At 40.0% G+C, this 27,121-nt stretch overlaps 1 protein-coding gene across 1 annotated transcript; it reads left to right on the top strand.

The window, feature by feature from the left end:
* The first annotated feature begins 1,976 nt into the window (after positions 1-1,976).
* On the top strand, positions 1,977-25,830 carry FDXR (ferredoxin reductase). Its single transcript, XM_063425430.1, has 12 exons — positions 1,977-2,231; positions 9,079-9,176; positions 9,529-9,624; positions 15,146-15,268; positions 15,344-15,457; positions 16,067-16,168; positions 16,249-16,356; positions 22,110-22,194; positions 23,675-23,874; positions 23,979-24,150; positions 24,279-24,452; positions 24,544-25,830. Exons 1-12 carry the CDS (start codon positions 2,144-2,146, stop codon positions 24,672-24,674), a joined length of 1,491 nt encoding a protein of 496 aa, XP_063281500.1. The 5' UTR covers positions 1,977-2,143; the 3' UTR covers positions 24,675-25,830.
* Positions 25,831-27,121: the final 1,291 nt, after the last annotated feature.

The raw sequence follows: 27,121 nt of genomic DNA on the forward strand, positions 1-27,121 counted from the left end.
ATTGAGTGTGTAGGTCTGGGATTGCGTGTGTGTGTGTGGCTATGTGGATGTATGTCTCTGATTGTGTATGTGTGTATATATATATATACACATAATATATATATATATATATATATATATATATATATATATATATATATATATATATACACACATACACATATAAATATATACACACACAGACAACCACAGATGTAAACACACATAGACATACATCTATTGTGTTATTGTGTGTGTGTATATAAATGTGTATGTGTTTAGTAGATAGCTCCCTTTGGTGTCCTTAAATATTGCAATCTCACATAAGGATAACAAATAATTTATCTACTCAACAATTAAAAGATTAAAATTAAGAAAAGGGATTTTTTTTTATTTAGATCGTTTAGCTGTTTAGTAGATAATTCCCTAACTTAATGCCCTTATGTGAGATTTCCATATTTAAAGATATTAAATTAGGTGCTGTTTAGCAGTTAGCTCCCTTATTTGGTGTCCTTAAATATGGCAATCCCACATAAAGATGGCAAATAGGGGAGTTATCTGCTAAACAAAGATTGAACTTAAGAGGTGTCAGCCAACCCACAATAAGAAATCTGGGTGGCTAATGTGAATTCTATTAACACTTATTTCCGGATGCCAGCATGCACAGCATGCTGTCACCAGACAGCCAAGGGCAGCATATTACCCCATCCCCTAGTGAAAAGTTTTATTGCCCCCTCCCAGTTTTGACTGTGGTATCTTATGTGCCCCCCCCCCCCCCCCCCCCCCCCCCAATATATTGTTTCTAGAGACACCTCTGTGTATGTGTGTCAGTGCCTGTCTGTGTGTCTATATATGACAAAAAGGGCTTTATCACACACCTGCCCCATCCCTCTTGTGTTACTACCCTCCATGCAGCAAAGTGCTCTAATTACAACCCCTGGGGCCATTAAACATGACCGGGGTAGCCATAACTACACCAGGAGGAGATACGTGTCATTCGTCTGGAACTCGCACTCAGCTACAGACCACAGCGGCTACCCAGTACATTTTCCAACTTACACCACTACTACCCAAGGACACCTAGGACAAAGCTAATTGGAGGAAAGGTAGGTGAGGTGGAGATCTAACAAAAAAATATTAAAAGTTAGGGGTAACCCCCTACCATGGAATTGGAGAATCTTATTCATGGTGATCTGCACCTACCTAGTGACAGTCAGGAACACTGCCTCGGATCGGAGGTCAGCCACGGCCAGCTAAAACTTAACATGAGGATTAATTGGGCTGGATACCAAGCATCTTTTTAAACACTGTTCTAATTGGAGTTAGCCCTGTCCGGGATGTATAATTTGTCATTGGCCCTATTGTTCATTATTAGTTTCACGGTTCCACGATGTTGCTACACTATGTCAAAGGGTTCCATGGGAAATATTTATTGGGAAGCCCTGCTCTATACAAAAGCAACCCTGCATTCAAACACATTACACACAAATATAACCCTGCAAAGATGGGCAAATGGTTGAATCTCAGCTTCCTGATCTATTTTTTGGGGGTCACTCCTGATTTTTAGGGAGACTCAAAAAATGATTGCACCTGGTACCTCTCATTAGTTCTGCTATTGCTGCTACTAAAACTTCTCACCTGCCCAGGTCCTAATTTCTACCTACCGGCCAAATACTCATTCCTAATCACCCTGTCCTAATTTTTTTCTGACCCCTTTCTCAGAAAATGTTGGTATTTATTGCAATGAGAAACCTACCCACCATATGATAACCACCTTATGATTTTTCTACTTTGAGGCTGGTCTGGGTGAAGCTTTTGCACGGGGCTGCAGAATGGCCAGGGCCGGTGCAGAGCAACGTCCCCACTACTTTCCCCATCTATCTACCAGATGGACAAAAAGTAAGAGAGAAACCTAGCTTTTACTCAACAAATACGCATGCGCAGACAGGGCGCCGTCTAAGGACGCCCACACATCGAACAAGTGGGCGGAAACCAACGCGTCGTTTAGTGGGCGCGGTTTCAAGGATGGAAGGGAAGACACTACACTGGATCGGGCTGGAGGTCAGACCGACCCAACGCTCTGGTTTATGCCGACAGAGGAGGAGCCTAGGGGGCGTGGTATTCAATCCAGCCCCTGGTTTTGGAAGGGGCCTAATGATTTGAAATGTCTCCGCGTTGTAACTGGATGTGGGGTCTGTCACGCCGGCTGTTACTGTCAGGTCGCTGTCAGTTGTTTGCCCGGCATAATGTGGGTGAGTTCTGCAGAACAGGTTTATTCTGACATGTTCCTCCTGAGAGCACTCTGTATAAAGGGACACTGCTGGTGATTATAATGTATATTATAAAAGGGCTGCTCTGGGCACTTTAAGGCAATTAAGAGGGGAAAAAAGTAAAATCTATAGATATTTTAAAACTGCAGATCCATTGATTCTTTGCAAACCATGAGTGGAGTTGGAGCCTTGTGTATAAAGAGTAACTCTGGGGCAAAGTTCTAAAGGTGGGAATGTAACCATGGCAACCAATGGGATGTACATGCTGATTCCACAACTTTTTAGAACCTGTCTATCCATAAATCCAATAGTTCTCCAACAGGCAGGGGGTCCAGTTTGTACCTATTTTACCTATGGTTAAGGAAAAGAAATGGCTGCAAGGGTTAACTGAAAATGATAGAAGTCTGGACATCTGTAGGAGACACAAAGCACTACAGAGGGACAATCCTCTTTCTTTTCAAATTTCCTTTATGGTGGAATTATTGCACAGTGTGATTTAGATCCTACATTCCCCGATATCACATGGAACATTACTGTGGAATTGTATAAATGTGTTTATTGTTGCTGTGCAGTTTTAAAAGAATGGTGACTGGTCGCCGTCTTGATATCCAGCCCCTGTCCCTTCTCTCTGCCACTTTGTTTATGAAAATCTGGCAATGATGTATACCTGTGTTTGTGGATATATGAATGCTGTGATGGCCTGTTACAATTTTGTTTATAACGTCTAATAATTTTGTTTGTGTGCGGACCATGGTTTATTTGTTGGAGCTATTTTTATATGGTGTAAAGTTGTCTTTATTAATACTACTTTATATATTTAAAAACATGCTACAAAGTTGCATTTAAGTTTAAACCTTTGAACCTTGATCTTTTACCTGACTTTCTTTATTCATCACAATATGGAATGATCTGTACCATAGATGTATTCATCTCACTTTACATCTGAACTTTACAGGGATTGTATTCACCTCTTCCAGGTTTGCAACGGTTAAGTGTTAAACATTGAGACCAATATGATTAACTAAGAGTTTTTGCATTTTCCCTGTCTGGACGTGCAAGGGTTGGTGCCCCATTAAACAATCTTATTAATGTACGCCTTACATCGTGTCTTTATTCCCAAAGTGGTGTATAACTTCAGCAACACGTAGTACAGAAACAAACTCACTTGTTTGGTGTGGTGACTTTAAAATTACAGCACACAGTCCAGTTGACAAAACTGTGAACCAGACTGTGTATAAGTTTTAAAAGCTACAAAATGTCTGAAAAACTAATGCAAAAATAAAATAAATCTTCAGACAACCCAACATGTAAAAACTAATATCACGGAGGTGGCTACTGTGCCCCCCCTCCACAAACATTGAAGATAGAGGTCGACTGTAAAGCCCGCCTGCCGAGAAATCTAATAGGTTAGTTATCACAAAGTCTTCCTTTTCTCGGTAGGCGGGCTTTACAGACGTAGTAAGAGAGAGAGTCCAATCAGGACGTGCGCTGTGTCACACTCTCACCACATCTGTCACTTGCACTCTCAGTTTCTCCAAAGCCCAGAATCTACCTGGAGTGCCAGATGTGGCAGGGGCGGATCCAGACCCTAATCTTGGGAGGTGGGTTGTAATGGGGTCGTATGGGCTGTAATTGGGGTTTAGGAAATGTGGGGGATAAGGGCTGTAGTAGGGGGGTTGTGGCTAATGTAGATGGATGGCTGTTATTGGGAAAAGGGGCTGTAGTGTGGGGTTATGGGCTGCAATTCGAGGAGACGGGTTGTAATGGGAAGGATTGGAACTGGAGTGGGGTTTAAGAACTGTAGTAAGGGAATGAGGGTTGGGGCATGGGGTGCAAAAGGGGGGTTTAGAGGCTGTAGTAGGCAAGAAGGAGTGCAAGTGGGGGAATAGGGACCCCAATGCCTCCCACCTTCCCCATTCAATCCATATCTCCCACCAATGAAGGGTATATTGCTCCTGCCATTTTTTTTTTATTTATAAACTGCAATGATTAAATTTTGAATAGGAAAAATTTGCAAGGGGTGTATGGCGCTCCAAATAAATAATAATCCAAGTGCAGCCTAAGAAAACACTTCAAGTGTATTGTCACCAAGTACACTTAACATAGACCAGATGTAATACCACAAAAAAAGTGTTAAAGCGCACACAGTGATTACTATTAGTTAACTTTTTTAAAAAAAGTATATGTAGTGGGTCCTTTTCATAGCAGGGCCCTATATAACATAAAGAAAGCAGAGGAACCATGGTATAACCTGTTTACATAAACATAACAGTGATACAATAAAAATGGAACACTCACACTTTACAGAGCAAAGCACCACCCTGGTCAATCAGCATCTCCTCATAGAGATGCATTTAAGCAAAGCATCTTTATGAGGAAAGTTCAGTGTCATCGTGCAGAGGGTGGAGACACTGAATGTTAGTGCTACACAGTGTGCAACACAGTACCAGGAAGCACCTCTAGCAGCCATCTTAGGAGTGGCCACTGGAGGTGTCCCTATGCTGTAACGTAAACACTTCCTTTTCTCTAAGCTGTAGTTGTTCTGGTGAATATAGTGTCCCTTTAAAGTCTCAAAAAGCTATAGTCACTTTCGGGACTATAGGTTCCCTTTAAGTGGCTTGACACAATGGCCTAACTCTAGAACCTAATATAGCCCAGGCATCCTGCACCATGGCTATGTGCTCCTGGCCTTTTAATTGATTCTCTATCCTTTTGTGTGCTATTTACTAAACTCAACTCCAAAATTCATGTGTGTCTATAAGTGAGTTGACTGAATTTTTCCAGATAAAAAATCTGTTATCCTCAGTTCTGCCATTGGGATTTTAAAATTATACAACTGAAGTTGGCAAGTAACAATGTGTGTGTTCATAAAATACCATTGTACTTTGTAACGTCTTCATTCTCCCACCTTTCAAAGTCTGCAGGTACTTTAACAAGCTATGGGCAGTGAACAATGCAAAAGAGCTAACTGTTAATACTTTGTAACTTGTACCTAGTGGTAGAAGGAAGGGACATACACTGTAAAGGGACATGGGCTGGATACCAAGTCGGAAACTAGTCACCATTCTTTTAAATGTAATTCTTCAGAGGTACTGTCCAAATATACGTGTGGCGAACCAGTGTGTCACCTACTATGGATGTAAACCTATAGCTTGTTTCCTCCTCTTAACTCGCGATAGAATAGCATACTGGTACTTCCTGTGGACATGGCTGGCTTCCATTTAAATATACACTCCAAGTACCATAATCACTACTGCATGTTGTGCTTATGGTGTTAGCAGACTAATGGCATTGTCCCTTAGTTTAGGGTCAAATGGGGACAATAGGGCTCAATATACACATTGTGATTTGTTGGACTGGTAGATCTGTGAATGGGTTTTTGATCAATGGACAAATTGCTATTTAGGTTTGTGCATAAAGTTACCAGAAGTGTCACTGTGCAGCCAATACTGTACTCCTAGAACCACAAACAGAAATGGGATACGGCTGTACAGTCTATAGAGAGAACATATAAAGAAAAAGCACAATAGTGTGATACAGTATATACAATGAATTGTGCGCTTTAAATGGATGCACTCACAAGATGATGGAAATAGAAGAGCATTCAATAAGGTGCCTCCCCAGATGATATGGGGGAATGGTGGTTTCCCTTATCAGTGTCGAGCAGCCAATGGAACATGGGACTCCAGGTGAGTAGTAGTGAAAAGAATCAATAATTTTATTTTCTTAAAAAGGTGAAAAAACACCATAAGAATAAAATGTAAAAGTGCAGCAATAGGTCCAACGCGTTTCGTTCAGACAAGAACTTCATCAGGGACCGCACAGTAAAAGAAATCACAAACAATATAGATTGTAAAAAATAATACATCCTACTCTCCCCTTAACAAAATCTCTATAAATAGGGCTAATCCCAGTGTCCCATTGGTCCATGATGTGGGGGTGTCCAGTGGCCAGCTCTTCATTGGTCCAGGGATGATATCCTCCAGCTGATGATATTTTCGGCATTTAGATGATTCAAATTGGGCGCGTTCACTAAAGAAGCCGAAACCGGAAGTGGACGTCGTCCTTCACTTCCGCGTTCCATTTGCGTTCCACGTGCGTTCCAAATGCGTTCCACATACGTTCAATGATTCTATCTTAGCCACATCAACAAGGAGCCATCAATACAAGTAAAAAAAAAAACGACTGAGTCAAAGAATGATTAATAAACCAAATATAATTCATCTCTAAATGAAGAAAGAAAAATAAATTAGTATATAAAATATACAGCAACCTTATTAAACTAGTTCCTGTAAAACTTAAACTTATATTTCAAAAATATGTGTAACAATGTCATACAGCATTATATAATTCATTCAAATCTGTTTAAAGTGACAGACACCTCCTTATTAACTAGGAAAGAAAGTATAACCAATTCATTCCTAAAAATGTTCCCTCAATACAAGTGATTATAATTTATAATATATAACCTAATTAGTACACGTAACTGTATTATATAAAGTAAACTTTTAAATTTTTTTGTTTATTTTTTATTATTTATTTTTTTGCTTTTATTTTATCCATTAAAAATACCTCTTTTCTCCCCATATATTTACACTGTTAATACTACTCATGTTTCTAGAGGTACACATGGGGAGAAAAAAAGAGGAAAACTGAAATATAAATAAAATGTGAAAGGAGGGCAGGAAGGTCCCAAGATCATGATGTCTGGGCTACCCATGTTCTTCATAACACTGCCACCTTTAGATCCAAATTTGCTTGAAATGCTTCACATGTTAAAATGTTATACCTGTATTTAACTTACCGTATACCCTTTATCCCCTCATTAAAAGAAATAAAATCAGCTACTATGCTTGCATTACTAATGTCTCTTGTATTGTCTGCACAACGTGGCTGTTTGAGGTCCCACTTCAAGGGTTTTTTTTACCTTTTTTTTCCTGCATTCTTTTAGACATCCTACTTTTTTTTTCTTTCTTTATAATCCTCCTTTATTATGTATTATTGAGTCCTTTTGCTTATGTGTATTTCTTATTCTATTTTTTTTTTTTTTTTATATATATATTTTTGCTGTGCATACAGATAGTACATACAGACATGTAGAGTACCCCAACGGCAGTCCACAGGTTTGACAGTTTGCAAACAATTGAGGTACACGAGTATATAAGCACAATTTTATAGTTTTAGACTAGCTAGACATTTGTAGGAACATGCACACTTTAAAGGTTTTGGGGGTGTCTTGCAGGTTATATCGCTTAAAGAAACATAAACACTTCTATTGATTAAACAAGGCTTGTCTTGCTTCAGGCTTGGTCTAGGCAGGCTACATTTACTCTGAGAAGCTACTGTAGTCTGGAGCTACGGTGTGTTAGCGTTGTAATATCAAAATTAACGAAGCGTTTCTTAAGCATATAAGTCGCTTGCTTAGCTCTGTCAGGTGAGAGGCTTGCGTTGCCCTATCTAGTAAATGCAAATCTAAATAATAATAAGCATAACATCATATAGGACTGTGGTGATACCAGAAAATAACAGTGCAAGCAAATTGGACTGGCTCAAAATTAACTGGGTACGGCCATGCTTTTGCGTAGCTGCTAGTCCTGGGTGGGATGAGGCATTGTTACCTTGCTCTGGACAACTTGGCACTGTTCGCCAGTGTCTCAGCTCGGTACGGCCTGAAAGTCTCTGTGAGTCTCTGGTTGTATGGGTCAGCCGATGCCCTGTCTGGGCGTTGTTGCGTGTCTGGGGTGGTCATCAGATATGGCCGTGGGGGTCTTGGGTGCCACTGGCACCATAGCTTCCCCTTCTGTCAAGGCACACCCCTGTGGTGCAGAAGGGGTTAATAACCCTTTCTGTCACTTACCTAGGTCCAGCACTTGCTCAGCTCCGCCCACACTCCTTCCCGGCCGCCGGCGGGCAGACCTAATGGCCATGCTCGCATACAGATTTCCCCATAGGAAAGCAATATTAAATACTTCCCTATGGGGATTCCTGCGACACTGGAAGTCATTGTGCATAGCGGGAGAACGTCCAGCATCGTCTAAGCACCTGGAAGTCCCAGGTTAATCCTAGCAGGGAAGTCCACAATATTTATTTTTCAAAAAAATGCAATAATTACATGCTCGGGGTTAAAGGGACACTCCAGGCACCCAGACCACTTCGGCTCATTGGAGTGGTCTGGGTGCCAACTCCCACTACCCTTAACCCTGCAAGTGTAATTATTGCAGTTTTTTTTAAAACTGCAATAATTACCTTGCAGGGTTAAGTCCTCCCCTAGTGGCTGTCCATTAGACAGCCACTAGAGGACACTTCCTGCTTCATAGCACAGGTTTTCTGTGCTAGAGCGTCGCTGGACGTCCTCATGCTGTGTGAGGACCTCCAGCATCGCTCTATTCCCCATAGGGAAGCATTGAAATTCATTTTCAATGCTTTCCTATGGGGTGCGCTAATGCTCAGTCAGATCAGTCTCGCCCACCGGCCGACGTATGCAGAAGGAGGAGCGGCGGGGGAGGAGGAAGCAGCGACGTGGGACCTGTCGCTGCCCCTGGTAAGTCACTGAAGGGGTTTTCACCCCTTCAGCAACTGGGGATTGGGGGGTGGGAGGGAGAGGGACCCTCCAGTGCCAGGAAAACGGATTGTTTTCCTGGCACTGGAGTTTCCCTTTAAGGGTGATGGGAGTTGGCACCCAGTTCACTTAAATGGGCTGAAGTGGTCTGAGTGCCTATAGTGTCCCTTTAATTTATCGATTTTATGTTCTTTTAAAACGAAAATAAACAAAAAAAACATTGTAGAATTTCCTTTCTAATATTAGTTGTCCTTGCTGTTATTTTTCTAGATGTGCACAGACCCTTTTCCTCAGTCCCTCACCCACCACGGGTCTGTGTAGTGGGCAGTGGGCCAGCTGGATTCTATACTGCACAACATCTACTAAAGGTATCATATGTATTTATCTGCGGGGCTATAGGGGGCCAGCTCTTTCCCTGCTTTCTTTTTAATCTTCTCCTCTGCAGATGTTTTTCATGTCTTTGTTGAATTGGAATAGCTGTAATTGTTACTTTTGTTAACCTCTGGGGTAAAAGTATATTTCATTAATAAAGTACAGGGTTTTTTTTTTTTTTTGGGGGGGGGGGGGGGGTGGAGGGGGGTTGGGGGGTTGGGGCCCTGTAATAGCTTGTTACCAGAATTAAATCAATAACTAATTTATTTGATATTGTTTCTTCATCTTCTGCTCCCAAGTGCATTTTATTTATATTCTTATATGTGCTTTTTTTTTCTGCCCTGTCAGCATCATACAGAAGTTCTGGTGGATATCTATGAAAAATTGCCAGTGCCTTTTGGTTTAGTCCGTTTTGGTGTTGCACCCGATCATCCTGAAGTAAAAGTGAGTTAATTTTTTTTCCTTTTCTTTTTCTATTTATGTCATAGTCCAAGCTGTCCTGGTGTGACTGCAGGAATACAATATAAATGTTATTTTTTGTTTATTTTTTTTATTACCTGTGGTCCTGTGCATGTGGACTCTAGTAGTACTGTGCCAAAAAATGATCTTGAAGTCCCTTGGCTCTGATGTGTTGCCATATTCTGATTGTGTATTTTGTTAGGTGTTGCGCAGTTGCTTTGTAGCGTTGTATTTGAGTATATGTTCATGAGTAGTTTGTGGTTTTGTGTAGGATACCTTTGAATGTGGTCTGTGTATGGGGGATGCTTATTGAATTGTGTGTGTGTGTGTGGATATGTCAGATTGTGTGTTTGGTGATTTGTATATGTGTGGTGCTGCTTGTGGTATTGCCTATGAGGTGCTGTGCATGTATGCGGATTGTCAGTGGTGTTGTGTTTGTTACTCCTTCTGAAGCTCTGTTAATCTAGCAGTGTGGGTAGCTGCCCTTTTGTCCAGTGGAGCACAGGTTAAGGGCAGGTTGTGAGATTGTCCAGTGCCGATTTCCAAGTAATTCTGTAATGCCTCGTTTCCACTGAGTGGTATGATTCAGAAGGGTTAGAATGGTCCAGCCTATTCAGGTGAGCGTTTTCACTGCAAGTCGGACCGCCAGGGGGCATGTGGGGTTTAGACCAAATGCCTAGGGTGTCATTTGTCGTGAGCGTTGACGTTTTCTTGTCCGCCAATCAATGGATTGTATAGTGTGATGCCAGTAGCTTCGCCCTAACCGTGCCGTACCATTTCCTATGGACCTACATCTGAAGGGGGCCCAGGAATGATGCGGTTTGGTTTGGTTGTATGGGCCACTTTCATAATGGAAACACTCAAAATAGCATACCAGACCATACGGACCCCAGCCGTACCGCTCAGTGGAAACAGGGCATATTTATGTGCGACAATGCAGATTGTTCTCCTGATAGTCTAGAGCCTGTTTTGCTCTGGCACATTGTGCTATGCATGTCACATGTGCCATAAGTTGCTGACTTATGGCAATTTGCAACTTCAATGGCCTTTAACACATATGCATGCCCAGAGCTTCATATTGGGATAATCTCACCAACACCTGAAGATACTTCGAAGGTAAGTGGAAATATTCACAAAACACCAAATTGTCATAAATTGCAAACCAAATTAAACATGCTTTTGTCTTAAATAGCAAAACTGTAACTACAGTCGAGTTGGAGCATTTTTCCAAATAAGCATTTTGTTAATTTTATTTAAGTCCTAATTTTGTTATTCAGTTTTCAATTAATTGCTTACTTCAATGCACTACTTAACCCAGCTACCATTGTAGAGAAATGGCTATTCCTCTTTGCTTCTATATCTCCATTATTGATTTTACTTTACAGATTACCAAGTTGGGATCGACCATAGATACTGCACACACAAGACCATATATCGTAGGCATCCTTCGCGTATCGTTTAGAAAGGCACTTTTTAACAGATGACAATAACAATGTTGAACACGGAGTTATTTTTACATATGCAAGAGGTGGAAGCTTGCATAAGTGTTCAGCATGATGAAGTTAATTTACAAAATGATCAGTGAAGGTTATTAATAGTTAATTCAAATTTGTAAAATTAAGAAAAGCTAAACTAAACACTTGTGTTATGGTAAATGTTAAAGCATTCAAGATGATGGAGGGGTTGGATAACAAGTGTCATCAGTACATTTATTGGCCTATTACATTATGGTAATGAGGATATTAATCTAAAGTTAAGGGGGAGATGTATCAAAGCAGAACAGGTGCTATTCTGGGAGGAAAGTGCTACACATGGAGACATTCTAGTGGTAACCATGTCGACTGCTCCTTATTTACTACTCGAGTCAAGCCCCAGAATTTTTACCTTCATAAATCTTCATTTAAGTGCTTTCTGTGTGTTTTAAAAAAGGAAAAAAAAATACATTAATTCTGTGCATCTCCTTGAAGACATGATGAGTCCTGATGCGAATCATTTCTAGCTTAGTACTGGGATCAGATTGGAAAGGCTGCCTATGTGAGATAAGAGAATGAAGTCCTTGAACAGCATGCTTTGCTAGAATGGCCTCGCTGATAAGAAAGTGACAGATATCCTAGGATCTCATGTGTAACTCATCAGAAGGGTTAACAGCCAAAGGTCAGGCAGCTGTTCTTTCACTGTCATCTGATGGGAATGTGTGTGTGTCTCTATCTAGGTATGTATGTGTGCGTGTGACATATAAAGACAAACCATGTGTTATAGGAAAATCATGCTATGAGGGTTCTGGATACATCATAATAAACCACGATACCAAACAGTGGCTTATACAGGACGTACCTTCATTTGGTTGATTAGTGGAAATTAAGCCCCTGCAAGTTAATTTTTGCAGCGTATTTTGCAATGAGGTTCTAAAGCTGTATTTAATATGTCAAGCTTTCCTTGACGTACAAACCTGTCTCTGTTTCCTCACTCTTTGGGGATTAACAGAGCAGGAGCCGTGTGTGCTGTCATACCCTCTGAATCCACTTGCACCTCGTTGTGGGCATTGAGAATGATCCATAATGGTTTTCACTTGGCATTACACAGTGCTGCAAGGGAGACAGGTGTGTTCAGCTGGGAATCCATACCACTACTGTGCTTTTAGTGACTCCTAGGAAGGAGCAAGGATGTAAGTGTGCTGGGAATATTAGGCTTGGAAATTCATATTTATCTGCAGAATGCCGAACGCCTGAATGCAAAACACAACAACAGTAATGACAACTGCATTGCTTCTTGGACAAATTGTCATTCATGCAATTTAGTCGTTCGTTTCATGACAAGGAGAGAGTTTCTAGAAAAAAATCGAAGTTGAGACTCAAGGGCGATCCAAGGTGATACAAGAGAAAAAGGGTCCAATGGCATAGTATAGTCACACTTAAAATTTCCAGGACTGAAAATCAGCTCTGCTATATGGCCTGGGTGGTACAATCCTTGCTTGCTTTTGGGTGTAGTAGTGCTTGAGAAGTATTCAGGATATGTAATAAAAATGCAGAGGTGGTGTAGTTAAATATACAGGCATACCCCACTTTACATACACTCACTTTAAGTACACTCGCGAGTACAGACATACCTGAGAGTGTATGTGCCTCGCGAGTACAGACATTCCCGCGCCTTTCCTGTCTGCGAGTGAACAGGAAATGGAAGGTTCTATTCTCGCCCGTAGCAGCTCAGTTCTGCCTCTACATTGTCCATATTCTGCAATCCGTGCCATCCAGTGCCAACACCCACTACCCTTAACCCTGCAACTGTAAATATTGCAGTTTTCATAAACTGCAATATTTACTTTGCAGGCTTAACTCCTCCTCTAGTGGCTGATTACTAGACAGCCACTAGAGGGCTCTTCCGGGTTTCTAGCACAGATTTTGCGTTGCTAAAATCCCCATAGGGAAGCATTGAAAGCATTTTTCAATGCTTTTCTATGGGAAGGTCTAATGCGCGTGCACGGCATTGCCGCCCATGCGCATTAGGTCTCACCCCGCTGGCGGCCACGCATGCGCAATAGATCTCCCCCGCCAGATGACGTCGGCGGGGGAGGAGTTTGGGCGAACCGTGAATTAAAGCCCACTGGAAATCAAATCACTGGAAATCTGCAGTTGCAGTATCCGATTTGCCTGTAAATTACTATTGCAATGCAGTACATGCATTGGGAAGTGAAAAAAGGTATTGCTTCACTTTAAGTACATTTTCGTTTTACATACATGCTCTGGTCCCATTGTGTACTTAAAAGTGGGGTATGCCTGTACATCACAATCTTAATATTAAGTATTCCCCTACTTTGTCTCTGTATATCTCTTGACTGTGTTAGAATTTCACTGAAATTCTAAGTATTTCATAAAGATTCTGTTTTCATGAAAAACTCATTTTGCAGTGTGGTGACAGTGCCACTTTAACATTTATTTATCAAATGCTGAAATCTTCCCAAATTCGCTCTGATCGGTTTTATTACAAGGCACACTTGCAAAAGTAAACTTTGCGGCTTCTTGCTAGCAAAATGAAAGGCATTTGCAATATTTGGCTGCTGGTCATTCAAACAGCCTTGGGTCAGATAGTTTAACCCCTTAAGGGCACATGACATGTGTGACATGTCATGATTCCCTTTTATTCCAGAAGTTTGGTCCTTAAGGGGTTAAATAAATCTGTTGACACCAATGGGTGACCAGGATCCCCTATTAACCAAGAAGGAACCAGTAATGGGGTTCCTTCTATTCTTCAATGCCATAGGTGCCAATGGTCAGCTGCTCTACCTGTATCCCTTAAACCGCAGTTTTCATGTATTAAAGTATTCTCCAGCTGACCTGCAACCAAGTATTAATTTGGAAAAAATGGCTCATGACATATTCATTCTAAAGGGGATTATTTAACGATTTCATGAAAAGTTCACCTCATTTTCTGTCCGAGAAATAAAGCTGTCCCTCCCACACATATGGATGTTAACAAGGGTGGAGTCACATGAAATTTGGGGGCAAAGTCTTGGTGGATGATGTGAAGTGTGAGAATACAGCTGGTGGAGATGAGGTTTTGGTTAGGTCTTCCTCCAGAGATCTGTTGTACCTGCTGCATCCTGATACATTACTGTGTCTTTTTGATTTTAAAGCATATAAAATAATGAATTTTCTGCTCCTCTTTAATGCACTGTACTAAATTTGTCTTATTTTGTTTTACGTGTAATATTTTCTTCATCCTCCATAAACCTGCCTTAAAACTAATGTAAGAAATGTATATGTTATGGGTGATTTGAAATTCGTCTTTATGTATACACTTTGTTCTTTAAATGGCTCGCCATAATATCTTTCTATATCACCCAAAAATATTAATACGCAGTCTTATGTTCTTTATAAAATAACCAGCATCTTAAGATGGAATAGTTTAACTGATGTAACAGAGAGAGATCTTCAATGGAGGGTAAGCACATGTTTGTCCTGAAAGTCAGGGGAACACAATATGTTACTTTGTCTACTGTTCTTTTATAGACCTGACTATAATGATGTCAGAATTTTTATCAAAAACTCTGGCCATGAAAGGACATATATGAAGACAGTCACTACTCTTACTATACTATAAACCAAGGGTTCCACATTACCCTGTTGTGTCTAAAGTGTTTGTCTTTTTCCTCCTCCTTCTTCTTCTAAAAACACATTTGACATAACTGGGTAATCCCTAAATCCTGGATTGTTAGGGGGTACTTGAGGGCTGGGTTGGGAACCACTTCTATAAACCCACATTCCAGACTTCTCATCGAACGGAATGGCAAATTACCATCTGTTATTTTTAACCTATTTGATATTCTTGCCTACTATGATTAGGAACATAAGACTATGTAATATTGTACAATTAACTTGCTTACGAGTATTTCTGTTCCATTTCAATGCTTCACCGCTTATCTTTCTGTACTTCTCAATTTATTTTTCTCTCTCTCATCGCTCATTTTCTACCCAGTTCCTATTACAATATTTCAATCTTTTCTCACTAGAACGTCATTAACACCTTTACACAAACTGCCCAGTCTGAACGATGTGGGTTCTTTGGTAACGTGACTATTGGGAAAGATGTAACCATGGAAGAATTGCAGGCAGCCTATCATGCTGTTGTTCTGGTAAGCAGCCAGAGGGGAGGTGGGAATTAGAAGTACTTTCCGTACTTCTCCCCTACTAAACTATTCTATCCGTAGAGCTATGGGGCTGAAGACAAGCGTGAGCTGGGAATTCCGGGAGAAGACTTGCCTGGAGTTTACGCTGCCAGAGATTTTGTGGGTTGGTACAATGGACTTCCCTATAACAGACATGTGAGTTTCCCTCCTGCAAAGCTAAATAGTTAATGTCTCTTCTGTTGCTGTTATATTAAAACTGGATTCTTAAGCTGTACCAATTATGTTTAGTGCATATTCCTGGTTACTTTGTGGCTAATAAAATATTTATAGTTGCGCATAGGCAATCAGATTAGTTTGCCTAATTGGTTTGTCCTTGATATCATTGATGCTTTAGTTTGGTCAATGAAATTTAGCTAAATAGAAAAAAATAAAGAAGGTTCCTTAGAATACCGTATAGATGAGGGAATATTGATTCATAGTTGCATAATAATTTAGGTAAATTGCACTTATTTGACGCTGGACGTCCTCACGGAGTCCAGTGTCAAAAAAGCTCCCCATAGGAAAGCATTGAGTAACTTGAGTGAATAACTTTGATTATATTGTTACAGTGGCACCTGTGAAAGAGTGGGATATATTAGGCAGCAAGTGTACAGTCAGTTTTTGGATTTTATGTGTTGGAAGCAGTAAAAATGGGCAAGTGCAAAAATCTGACTGGGTTAGAGCATTTCCACTGTTAGAATATAATTAAAAATTGGTTCTAGAATGTAGATGTTGAAGAAGAACTGACTCTTCTCTCTTTTACAGCTTAATCCAGACCTGAGCAGTGAAACGGCTATCGTTTTAGGACAGGGAAATGTGGCTCTTGATATTGCCCGCATTCTTCTGTCTCCAATTGAACTACTGAAGGTAAGCGTCTTCTCATTTTCCTGTCTGCAGTGTTCTACCTTCCACCACTACTCAACTTATGTTCTTTATTTGCATAATAGAAGACCGATATCACACAGTGCGCCTTGGATGCTCTGATTCAAAGCCGTGTTAGAAGGGTTTTGCTGATTGGGCGACGTGGTCCCCTGCAAGTGGCATTCACAATAAAGGTACATTTCAAAATGACATCCATGTTTTGACATGATAACTTTGCATTAGATGTTGTTTAAGTCCTATATAAAGTGGCTGTGTCACCTCAAAATGTCCTTTCTCCTATTGTTTCCTCTAAAGGATATGTTGGTATTTTCTCATTTTCTTTAAAATATCAGACAAAGTAGGGACTTCTTTTGTATTTTTCCTACGCTTGACAAATGAATTTAAACATAGGAAAATACATAAGACAAAATAGTCTCTTCTGTTTTAAAGAGAAATAGACCAGACATTTAAAAACAGAAGAGCAGATTCTGAAAGAGGAAGAGAAACCGTGGAAGGTAAGTATGAGGTGACAGAGCTACTTTAAGTCTTGATATCCTGTGTATATTATGCTCTGTCGACAAGCATCTTTTGCAATCATTTAATATAAGCATATTTTCCTATTAATGCCATGCGATTCTTTAAAATGGATCTTTCGGGGGGGGGCGGGGGTGGGCACGGGGTGATCCCGGCCCTCACTCTGTGGCCCTGACCGTGACGCTGCAACTGAGGCTGGGGAGCCCGACCGCCACACCTAAAATGGCGGGCGCCATGTGCGTAGACGGTAAAGGGAATACCTGCTCCCATCTCACGCTCACAGCCAACAAGGCGTCTCAGACATCCCGGACATGCCGCGTGGAGAGATGGCGAAACCGTCGCCAAACTTCGCAGCATGTGACTCGAGAACAGGATACAAAGGCATGGAGGTGGCCTCTACTGTGTGTCCCACGCGTGCTACCGCGGAGGTGCAGACACAGATAGACGGCACAACATCCACACCAACTGCCTCTCACCTGTATCCCGAGTTGCCCGGGAGGGGGGGGGGGGGGGGGTTGGGGTGACCTACCTATATCACCTCCTTCCAAAAACCACATATTGTGTTGCATTGCCACCACACATGTAGCATTGTACCTTTCTTTATTGCACCTCCAACAGATCGGGAAGGTTGTTTTGTATAGGCTATGTGGTTTGTCCCGTACCATGTACCATCTGTATAGTAGTTTCCGGTGTCGTTCTAAGTGGGTAGAGAACTTAACTAGACCCTTTGTTGTTTTCACTATACATTTCCACTGGTAGGGGGTTATCAAGCATGCCAGCTCTCGCTCCAATTGTTTCGCCGGTGATGAATCTGCGTATGAGAGATGTTCTGACAGCATTTTGTAGCATAGAGAAAGGTTGTGAGGGAGGTTGTTGAGAGGTCAGGAGCGTCCTCCCCTCTGTGTTGTCTACTCTCAGTTGTAAATAAGAAAATTTTGAGTTTTGGGGTATATTGTATTTTTCTTTCAGGTGGTCAAACTGTAGTATCTTGTCCTCCTGAAAGAAGTGATATAGGTAGGTCACCCCTTTTTTATGCCAAGGTGCAGCATGGCATGTGGGGATAAGATAAGGGAGAGCCAGTATCGGTGTCGCAATAGCCAAATTTGTTGTTTGGGTTAAGCTTGCTTTGTGTCTGTCCCACACTGAGAGTAATAGGTTGAGTGTAGAGGTGAACGGGGTAATTCTTGGTCTATTTGATTTAGGTATCCAAAGGAGATTTGTAATGGTGTGGGGATAAAGCATTTCATTTTCTAGTTCAACCTATTGTGGAGGGGGTTGGTCAATGAAGTGTGGAATAGAGGTAGCCAACACCATGGCACGATAGCATGTTTGCAAGTTGGGAACAGCTAGTCCTCCCTCTTTAATCGGTGCACTAAATGGCATATTTCTAGATGTTTGGTCTAGCCCCTATATCACAAAAGCCCCATTTAGTGGCTTCACCTTTATTTGTGTTTTGCACACACATGAACTCCATTTTTAAAGGATGTTTTTTAAAATCCTGATATAATTTCGGGCACCAGTTTTCCAAGTTTTTAGGGAAGTAACAGGGCCAAATCAATGTTCATTTCAGAGATTAATTTGAAGTGATTTTCTGGGCCTATGTTCCCTTTGAGAGAGTTTGGAAGCCTGGGTAATAACATTTCCACCATAATGGCATACCATTTTCAAAAGTAGGGAACCCAGAGTATACTAACTGGTCTGTTTTGAGATGTTTGGTCTAGCCACGTTAGCACAAATGCAAGCCCCATTTAGTGTTTTATACTTTAATGTTTTTTTCATACACAAATTCCATTTTCACAGGGTGTATTAGAATCCTGATGTTCATTATAATAAATAATAAAGCCTGAATATTTTTACTTGGCATCGTTACTCCCTTATACCCGTATTCCAGTTTTTTTTTTTTTTTGTGAAGTCACAGGACCAAGTATATTAGATGCCCCTTCCAACGTGAAAATTTGAAAATGCTTTTCTGTGCCTATGTCTCCTTTGAGATAATATGGCAGCACAGGAAAGCAAATTACCTCCATGATTGCAGATCATTTTTAAAAGTAGGCAACCTAGGATATTTGAAATGGCGTCATTTGAGTTGTTTGGTCTAGCCACCACAAATGCTGGCCCCATTTGTTGGTCATATTTTCTTTTGTTTTTTTTCACACACATGAATTCCATTTTCACAGGATATTTCTATAAATCCGATATGGGTTAGTGCAATAAATTTTCAATAGTTGTATTTAACATCAACACAAATAAAATTGCTGTGTTGCTTTTGAGAGAACATGGCACCCAATGAATGAAAATTGCCCACATGATGGTATACCATTTTAACAAGTATCCTAAATGTAGTATTTTGAATTGTTTAGTGTAGCCACTTTATAATGGCTGATCTTAACGTAAACTGAGACCAGCCAAGGACAGGGGAATGCAAAATTCAGAGTAGTCGGTAAAACATGCCAATAAGTCTGTGCCAGCAGCTGACAAAGGGTAATGAGGGCAAGACAAGTTCAGAAATCCAGAATAATCAAACTGACAATCACGTAAAGAGTGATTCAGTAGCTCAGATCTGTATCGTAGACTTTGAAACAGTCTGTTATGTAGGGGGAAGGTAGGTAGGGGCAGTAGTTACTGGAGTCCTGTCTGACTCTTTTCTTAAAGCCCCAGAGCAGCACAACACTTTCTCTGGGGGAACCTTTTACAGGGTGGGGGTGGGGTGGACGTGATTCTGGAAGAAAAGTGCTTGCCACAAACTCTTTGGGCATCCTCTGATTCCAAAGAGGGCGGATCAGGGGACTGGGTAAATACAATCTACAAATGTTGCAACATAAAGTCAAGAAATGGGTAAGGCTTCAATAGGACTGCTTTTTTTATGCAACCCGTAGGAATTGAAAATTGAAAGCTGGAATAAATAGACAGCGACTTTCTTGTACCGGGTCCTACTTTTTCTGTTCACTACATAAGGCTGTATACACTGACTAGCCATGTATACTCCCCCGTATACTTACTGTAGTCTACAATACACTATGGTTTTTCCAACTGCTCAGTTCTTCCTGTGTCAGACACTGGCACTGCACTTTTTTCGTGCATTGTAGGCCGCATGTAAACCTCTTTCTTATCTGTGAACCGAAGGGCCAGAACCTCATCCTGGCTTAGAGCTGAAGAATTAACTGATTCTGCCACTTGTCAAGGAAAACTCTGCATGTTTTACACACTCTGACACAAAATGCATTTTAAATAAATGAATACTGGTATAACAGTTATCAACCAATAGACAACCCTTATTTAACAAGGCAAGGATCAAATCCCACACCATTGTGCCATATGTGCCCAAAGAATCAGAGCATTCTGGGGCTCAAGACTACTATCCATCCCTTGATAAATCTGAAATGCCCATGTATAGCCAGTAGTGGATTCACATAATTTATAGAATTGGATGCTATATCCATCATTGCTTCGATGGGATATAGTGTTTTTAAAAGCAGTTTACCTTTAGATTTCATAAGGGATTCGTCAGTTCAAATGTTTTGGTCCTGGTTTTTAATTTTGGTAAGATTTGTCAGACAGGAGTTGGATAAGGGGCCGAATTTTATATTGCCTGTCAAACAATGGGTAATCTAGGGCATTCTGGTTTAAATTGAGGAATTGCAGCATTTTCTCATAGCGATCCCTCTTCATAACTCCTAGGAAAAGAGAGTAGTCAGGAAGGGGTGCTCATGCCAGTAGGACCTGATATTGGTCTTTTTCACAATACCCATTACTAGGGTTAGTTGCTAAAATGTTTTTATTTCTGCAACATCAGGGGGTGCCAGATGTTTTTTCTGCTGTAATAAGACCCCGGATTTGCGAACACATATTGGCTGGCAAACTAGTTGTTTGCTCAACCATCAGCTCAGATATGTCGTCCGACAGACTCTAAAATAGTTTACTGTCTCGCAAACATCTACTGTTGTGATGCCAGATGTAGCTATGAATGGGGTTATTTCTGGGGCAGTCAAGTTTGGGGGGTACCCAGCTTTTCGCTGGCACTACAGGGCATCCTGAGCACTTTGTAGATGGTGGTGGGGTACCATCACTGAAGAACTCACTTAGGGGCTCAATGTGAGATGCTGTCATAGTGTCACTGTTTGTGAGATTGTCATGGCCATTTTAGGGGCATTCATTTAAGCTATATCACTAATGGATTAATTTGCCTGCCTGCATAAAACACACTACCATCCATTCCCCAATTACACGCACAGAAAACCCAACACCCAACCCAAGCATTTAAATAATGTTACTGATAGCAGATCTAACAGCTATGACCAGCATTAAAAGAGGTATTTTTTTTTTAATAGAAATAAGCATTACAAAGCCCTCTGATCATACTAATACAGTAATGTACAGTGACCAGGCAGCAGGAAATTGGTTAAAAAAAAATATTAACTGCTGCAGCTGTCAAAAAGGAACAAAAAAAAAGAAAACATGTTTTACCCTAGAATAGTACCAAGACACTAATCACCCTAATTAGACTGATCACCTGGTTAGTGCTATGATCAGTTGTGGGGTTTTTACTTTTTTTTTTTTTTTTTTTCTACTTTTTAGCACAGTTTAGGCAATGATTTCTCTGCCTCTCTCTCGCCTCAGATCAAAGTGAGGAGAATAGAGAGACAGAGACAATGCCATGGCCAGTGTTACAAATTGTTGACATTGTAACAGTGATCATGGTGACAAGGTGTTACTGCGATCATGTGCTGCTGATCGCCGACGTTGGATAGAGGGGGATTGCCTGGGTTGTCAGACAGGTCACCGACCGGAGGGAGGGCTAAATCATTAGGGCGTGCAGTGCTGCTGTAGCATGCTCTAATGGCTTAAATGGGTTACATTATTTAAAATATTCATAAGCAAGTGTCTCTAGTGGCTGTATAACAACCACTACCGACACTCTTGCTGGCAAAATGTAAACCTTGCCATTTCTCAGAAACAACCATGTTTGTACTCAACAGACTGCATAGATAAGTCTATGCCGCCAAACCACTACATTGTTTTAAAAAAAAAAATTATATAAATGTGTAAATTATTGGTCAGAGAAGATGGTAACAATATATCCAATGAGAGTGAAAGACTTGGCATTTACTGTAATAAGATCAGAAATAGTCCATGATTTGGTCCAAACTATCTCATTGTGTGGTATATTCTATACTGCCCCTATTTTAGAAATGTCTGTATATTTGTTTATTTTTTTTGGAATAAGCCTAGCACAATGTGTAGATAAAATGCTATTTCCTTAAAGGTACTCTGATGCCTTATTTGTATGTCAGGAGCATTTTAAACCTGTTTTAGCTTCTTAGGTTTGCTCTGCATATACTAGTTATACTGTGATAGACTCCAAAACCAATACAAAATGCCCAGCACATCATTATTATCGCACTTCCTTTTTCAGGAACTGCGAGAGATGCTTCATCTTCCTGGGACTCGTCCAAGACTTGACCCAAATGACTACCAGGGCTTGGGGGATATCACTAAAGGTGAGTGGAACAGTGTACACACACAACAAAGAAAAATATAGCTTTAAATGTTACAAGGCTTCTTAAAATCACGTCTCCCGGAAAACAAATCTGATTCAGTTCCCCCAAATGGCCATATTGTGTTAATCTCAGCATTACGTCACAGTACGCGAATATCAGTGGGTCCTACACTAATTTTAACCTGCTAACTGCAATACTGACAGCCTAAACTGCTTTTAGAGACTCTCCTCAATTTCTGTTCTTCTGTTGTCACCTGCAGAGGGGCACCTATAGTGGGTAGGTCAGGTGCTTAGCCAATAGGAATCTGGTCGGGATTCCAAATCTTCCCAGAAAAAAGGGAATTGTGTGTACAACCGGAACATATAGTGTGTGTGTGTATATATATATATATATATATATATATATATATATATATATATATATATATATATATATGTGTATGTGTGTATATGTGTGTATGTGTGTATATGTGTGTATGTATGTGTGTGTATGTATGTGTGTGTATGTATGTGTGTGTGTGTATGTATGTGTGTGTATGTATGTGTGTGTATGTATGTATGTGTGTGTATGTATGTGTGTGTGTGTATGTATGTGTGTGTATGTATGTGTGTGTATGTATGTATATGTATGTATATGTATGTGTATGTATGTATATGTATGTGTATGTATGTATGTATATGTATGTATGTATGTATGTATGTATATGTATGTATGTATGTATATGTATGTATGTATGTATATGTATGTATATGTAATTTTATTCATTACAATTTGAGGGACCTGCCTGACAACCCAGGCAGAAAGTCCAGAGAATTTGGTTCGCAAGCCCTTTATTTAAACCTGTAACTTTCCTGTTCGGTGGAGTATCGAGAGTAAAACATTACCCCCCATGTACAGGTTTCATGGTGTTTTCAAAAGTTAGTCAAATATAAGGCTTGAGTTTACTTTTTTCACATAAAAATTTGCTTCATTGGTTACGTTGCCTATGAGAGCGTATGGTAGCCCAGGAATGATATTTACCCCCATGATGGCATACCATTTGCAAAAGTAGACAACCCAAGGTATTGCAAATGGGGTATATCCAGTCTTTTTTTAGTAGCCGCTTAGTCACAAACACTAGCCAAAATTAGCATTCACATTAGTTTTTTGCATTTTTCACTTTTTTTTTTTTCTTTGCATTATTCATATTAATATTTTATGTGACATGAGAGCCCTGTTTCTCCTGAACAAAATTATATATGATTAGGGTGGGTGCACGTAATAGGAAAGACGTGAATTACGCTTGACCAGACATATAGCGCAAATTCAAGGTTTTGTTTACGTTTTGTTTTTATCATAACTTGTACATCATGCCTCAGTCCTTAAGGGGTTAACATTGTATTATGGTTTATCATGTATAGTGGTTTTTTTTTTTTTTTTTTTTATATAACTTTTCTTCTTTTCGTGACTATTTCTCCTCTCTGTTACTTTGCTCTCCTAGACTTGCCTCGGCCTAGGAAACGCCTCACTGAACTGTTGGTAAAGTCTGCTTTGGAAGAGCCTACTAAAAAGGATGCTACCCGTTGGAGTGTAGCTGAGAGAGAGTGGGGCTTACGGTTTTTTAGGAGCCCCATTGAGATTCTACCCAGTAAAGATGGGAATAAAGCAGCTGGGGTCCGTCTTTCTGTCACACGGATAGAAGTAAGTGTCTCTTTGAGACTGTTCTAATTATGTCATAGACTCCTAGCAAAACGAGTTGTATGCTCTGATCTCCAGTCAATCTTTTCATATGTTGTGTTGCACAGGGTACTGGGGATAATTCTATAGCAGTCCCTACGGGACAGGTAGAGGATGTATCTGGTGGATTAGTCCTTAGCAGCATTGGTTACAAAAGCATCCCCATCTCCCAAGCTGTACCTTTCCTCCCCAAGCAAGGAGTGATACCGAACTCTATGGGCAGAGTAAAGGAATCTCCAGGTGAGTGTTGTGTTTTTACAGGTATCATTGTTATTTTTTTCCTGTGTGTATAATAAATTATTTTTATATATATATATATATATATATATATATATATATATCTATTTTTTTTTTAACACATTCTGCAGGTTTGTACTGCAGTGGTTGGGTGAAGAGAGGCCCTGTTGGTGTTATCACAACTACCATGTCTGATGGTTTTGAAACCGCTCAGGCCATTTTGGAGGATATGAAATCAGGAAACCTAAACTGTTCAGAGTCCCGACCAGGAGCTGCAGCCATACAGAAATTACTTTCACTCAAACGTAAGTGTGATCTCTCGAACACTCAAACATCACTCAATATTTCTTAAGCCTGCTGACTAGAACACTGCTTTGTACGTTTTGTCTTCCACAGAAATCCAACCTATCTCTTTTTCTGATTGGGAAAAGATTGATGCAGTAGAATCAGCAAGGGGTCAGGAAATTGGGAAACCTCGGGAAAAGATCCTGGATCCCCAAGAGATGTTGTCAATTGTTTCAAATTGACTTTTCACAATGACAATGTAATGTTAGTTGCTGATCCAATCAGAATACTTTATTCTAACATCTACGTTCCAACACGTGCACTGCCTGGAATGGCTAAAGCAAACCATGAACTCTACTGGTCACCGACAAGAATTATGTCCTACCAAAAAGATAAAAGATGTGAGAATTAAAATACATGTGTTTCATATGTTTCTCAACACTTGATTGTTTGCCTCTGTCTTGTATCTAAATGTACAAATCTGAAACCAAATAATTGGTTTCTTTTCATTACTGTATGTGGCTAAGTTTACAATTCTTCATGTCATAGTCCGTTACAGTACATTGTTTAAGTATTGCAAAACACATGCAATGCTTGCTGTCTGGCATTACTTATATGGTTCTGCTATAAATGTATTAGTGCATTGATCTTTTTTTATCCAAAATTACTAGCACAGTCAACGGAGCGAAGGATGTCTTCCTGCAATAAATACACCTGAGTGGAAAAACTGTGGAATAAATTAAAGAACTGAAAAATAAATCTTTATACATATTGATTTCCAAATTGATGAAAATGTCTTTGTAAAGAAGTGATCAAGCACGTACCGGCTTAAAAGGGACACTATAGTCACCTAAATAACTTAATGAAGCAGCTTTGGTGTATAGATCATGCCTCTGAAGTCCCACTGCTCAATTCTCCATTTAGGAGTTAAATCACTTTGTTTCTGTTTATGAAGCCCTAGCCTCACCTCCACTGACTGTGACTGACACAACTTGCATGAAAACAAAATGGTTTTACATGGTTTTATATCCTGCTCTGTAAATTAAACTTTAATTGCATAAAGGAGGCTCCTACAGGATCTAGCAAGCAAATAACAAAGAAGTAATTCTCAATTAAACAGAATTTGCAATCAAGAAAGGTGTACAAATTAGATGACTCTTTACTGGAACTGTTTATGAAGGCTGTGTAAGTCACATGCAGGGAGGTGTGCCTAGGGCTGCATAAACAAAGTGATTTATCTCCTAAATGGCAGAGAATTGAGCAGTGAGACTGCAGGGGCATGGTATATGCACCGATACTGCTTCATTAAGCTAAAGTTATTTTGGTGACCACACTGTCCCTTTAACTGCAAGCAAATTGTGCCAACCTACATTTAAAGGAGGAAAAAATATAATATATAAAAATATACATTTTTTTTTTATTGTTTTGTTTTTTAATTGTTATACTTTTAGTTACCTCAAATGTGTGTAACAAATGTTATGATTTTGTTTTTTTAGTTGTGATATTTTAATTGTTATTACAATAAAATAATTTGATACATTTGAATTCTGTTATTCTTGTCATAATTCTCTTGTTTCAAATATCCTGTAGACGTGAAACCACCTCGTTATAGAGAACAAAACGGAGAAATAAATTGAGACAAACTGCAGGATTTGTTGTCTGTCTGTTATGCGTTTTCCCCATAAAAAAAATACTAGCAATATATCCTAGTAATAATTTGCTGTAGTAATGATGCATTTGTATCCCATAAACCATAATTGTGACACAAGAAACATCTGGACATTATCATAATTTCACATTAACATAATTGACACTATCTTAATAATCCTCTCTTAGTGCTAATGTAATATAAAACATTCCGATGAATATTTTATGTCGGAGCTTTTATTTATCACAACTCTTGCCAAGTGTAAATTAGGAACCGTCTAGATGACAAAAAAATTGAGAATTTATAGAACTTCACAGTAGTGAGAACTTGATAATATTCAGTACTGCATTACAATTTTCTAAAACAGACTTATTTTCTGAAATCCTGTAAAAAAAAAAAAAAAATAGTATATTCATGTATTGTAATAAGGACATTAGGTGTATATATTAGAAAATATTCAAGTAAGATTACAGTACTGTTGAGTAGCACTTATCAAATTAATGTGTACATTTTGTTTAATTGTACAATTTTGTTTAAATCTTTCATATTTTAAATGAGAATGAAGAGGAGACATGGTGGAAAAAATTATTGTAAAATACTTAAAGGATCACTAGTGCCAGAAAAACAAACTCGTTTTCCCCTCCCACTGGGCTGAAGGAGTTAAAACCCCAGCTACTTACTTTAATCCAGCGCCGGGCGCTGGTGACCTCTCCTCCCACTCCGACGTCAGCTCCCGAGTGAAGTGGAATGCGCATTAGCGTCCAGAGCCGCGCGCGCATTAAAAACGCCCATAGGAAAGCATTTCTCAATGCTTTCCTATGGACTTTCTGCACGCTGAATGCGATATTCGCATGCAGTGTCGCAGAAGCGCCTCTAGCAGCTGTCAGGAAGACATCCACTAGAGGTTGGATTAACCCAGCAATGTAAACATAGCAGTTTCTCTAAAACTGCTATGTTTACATCTGAAGGGTTAAAACCTGGGGCACCTGGCACCCAGACCACTTCATTGAGCTGAAGTGGTCTGGGTGACTATAGTGGTCC

This window comes from Pelobates fuscus, chromosome 6 (assembly GCF_036172605.1).
Source record: "Pelobates fuscus isolate aPelFus1 chromosome 6, aPelFus1.pri, whole genome shotgun sequence".
NCBI lineage: Eukaryota > Metazoa > Chordata > Amphibia > Anura > Pelobatidae > Pelobates > Pelobates fuscus.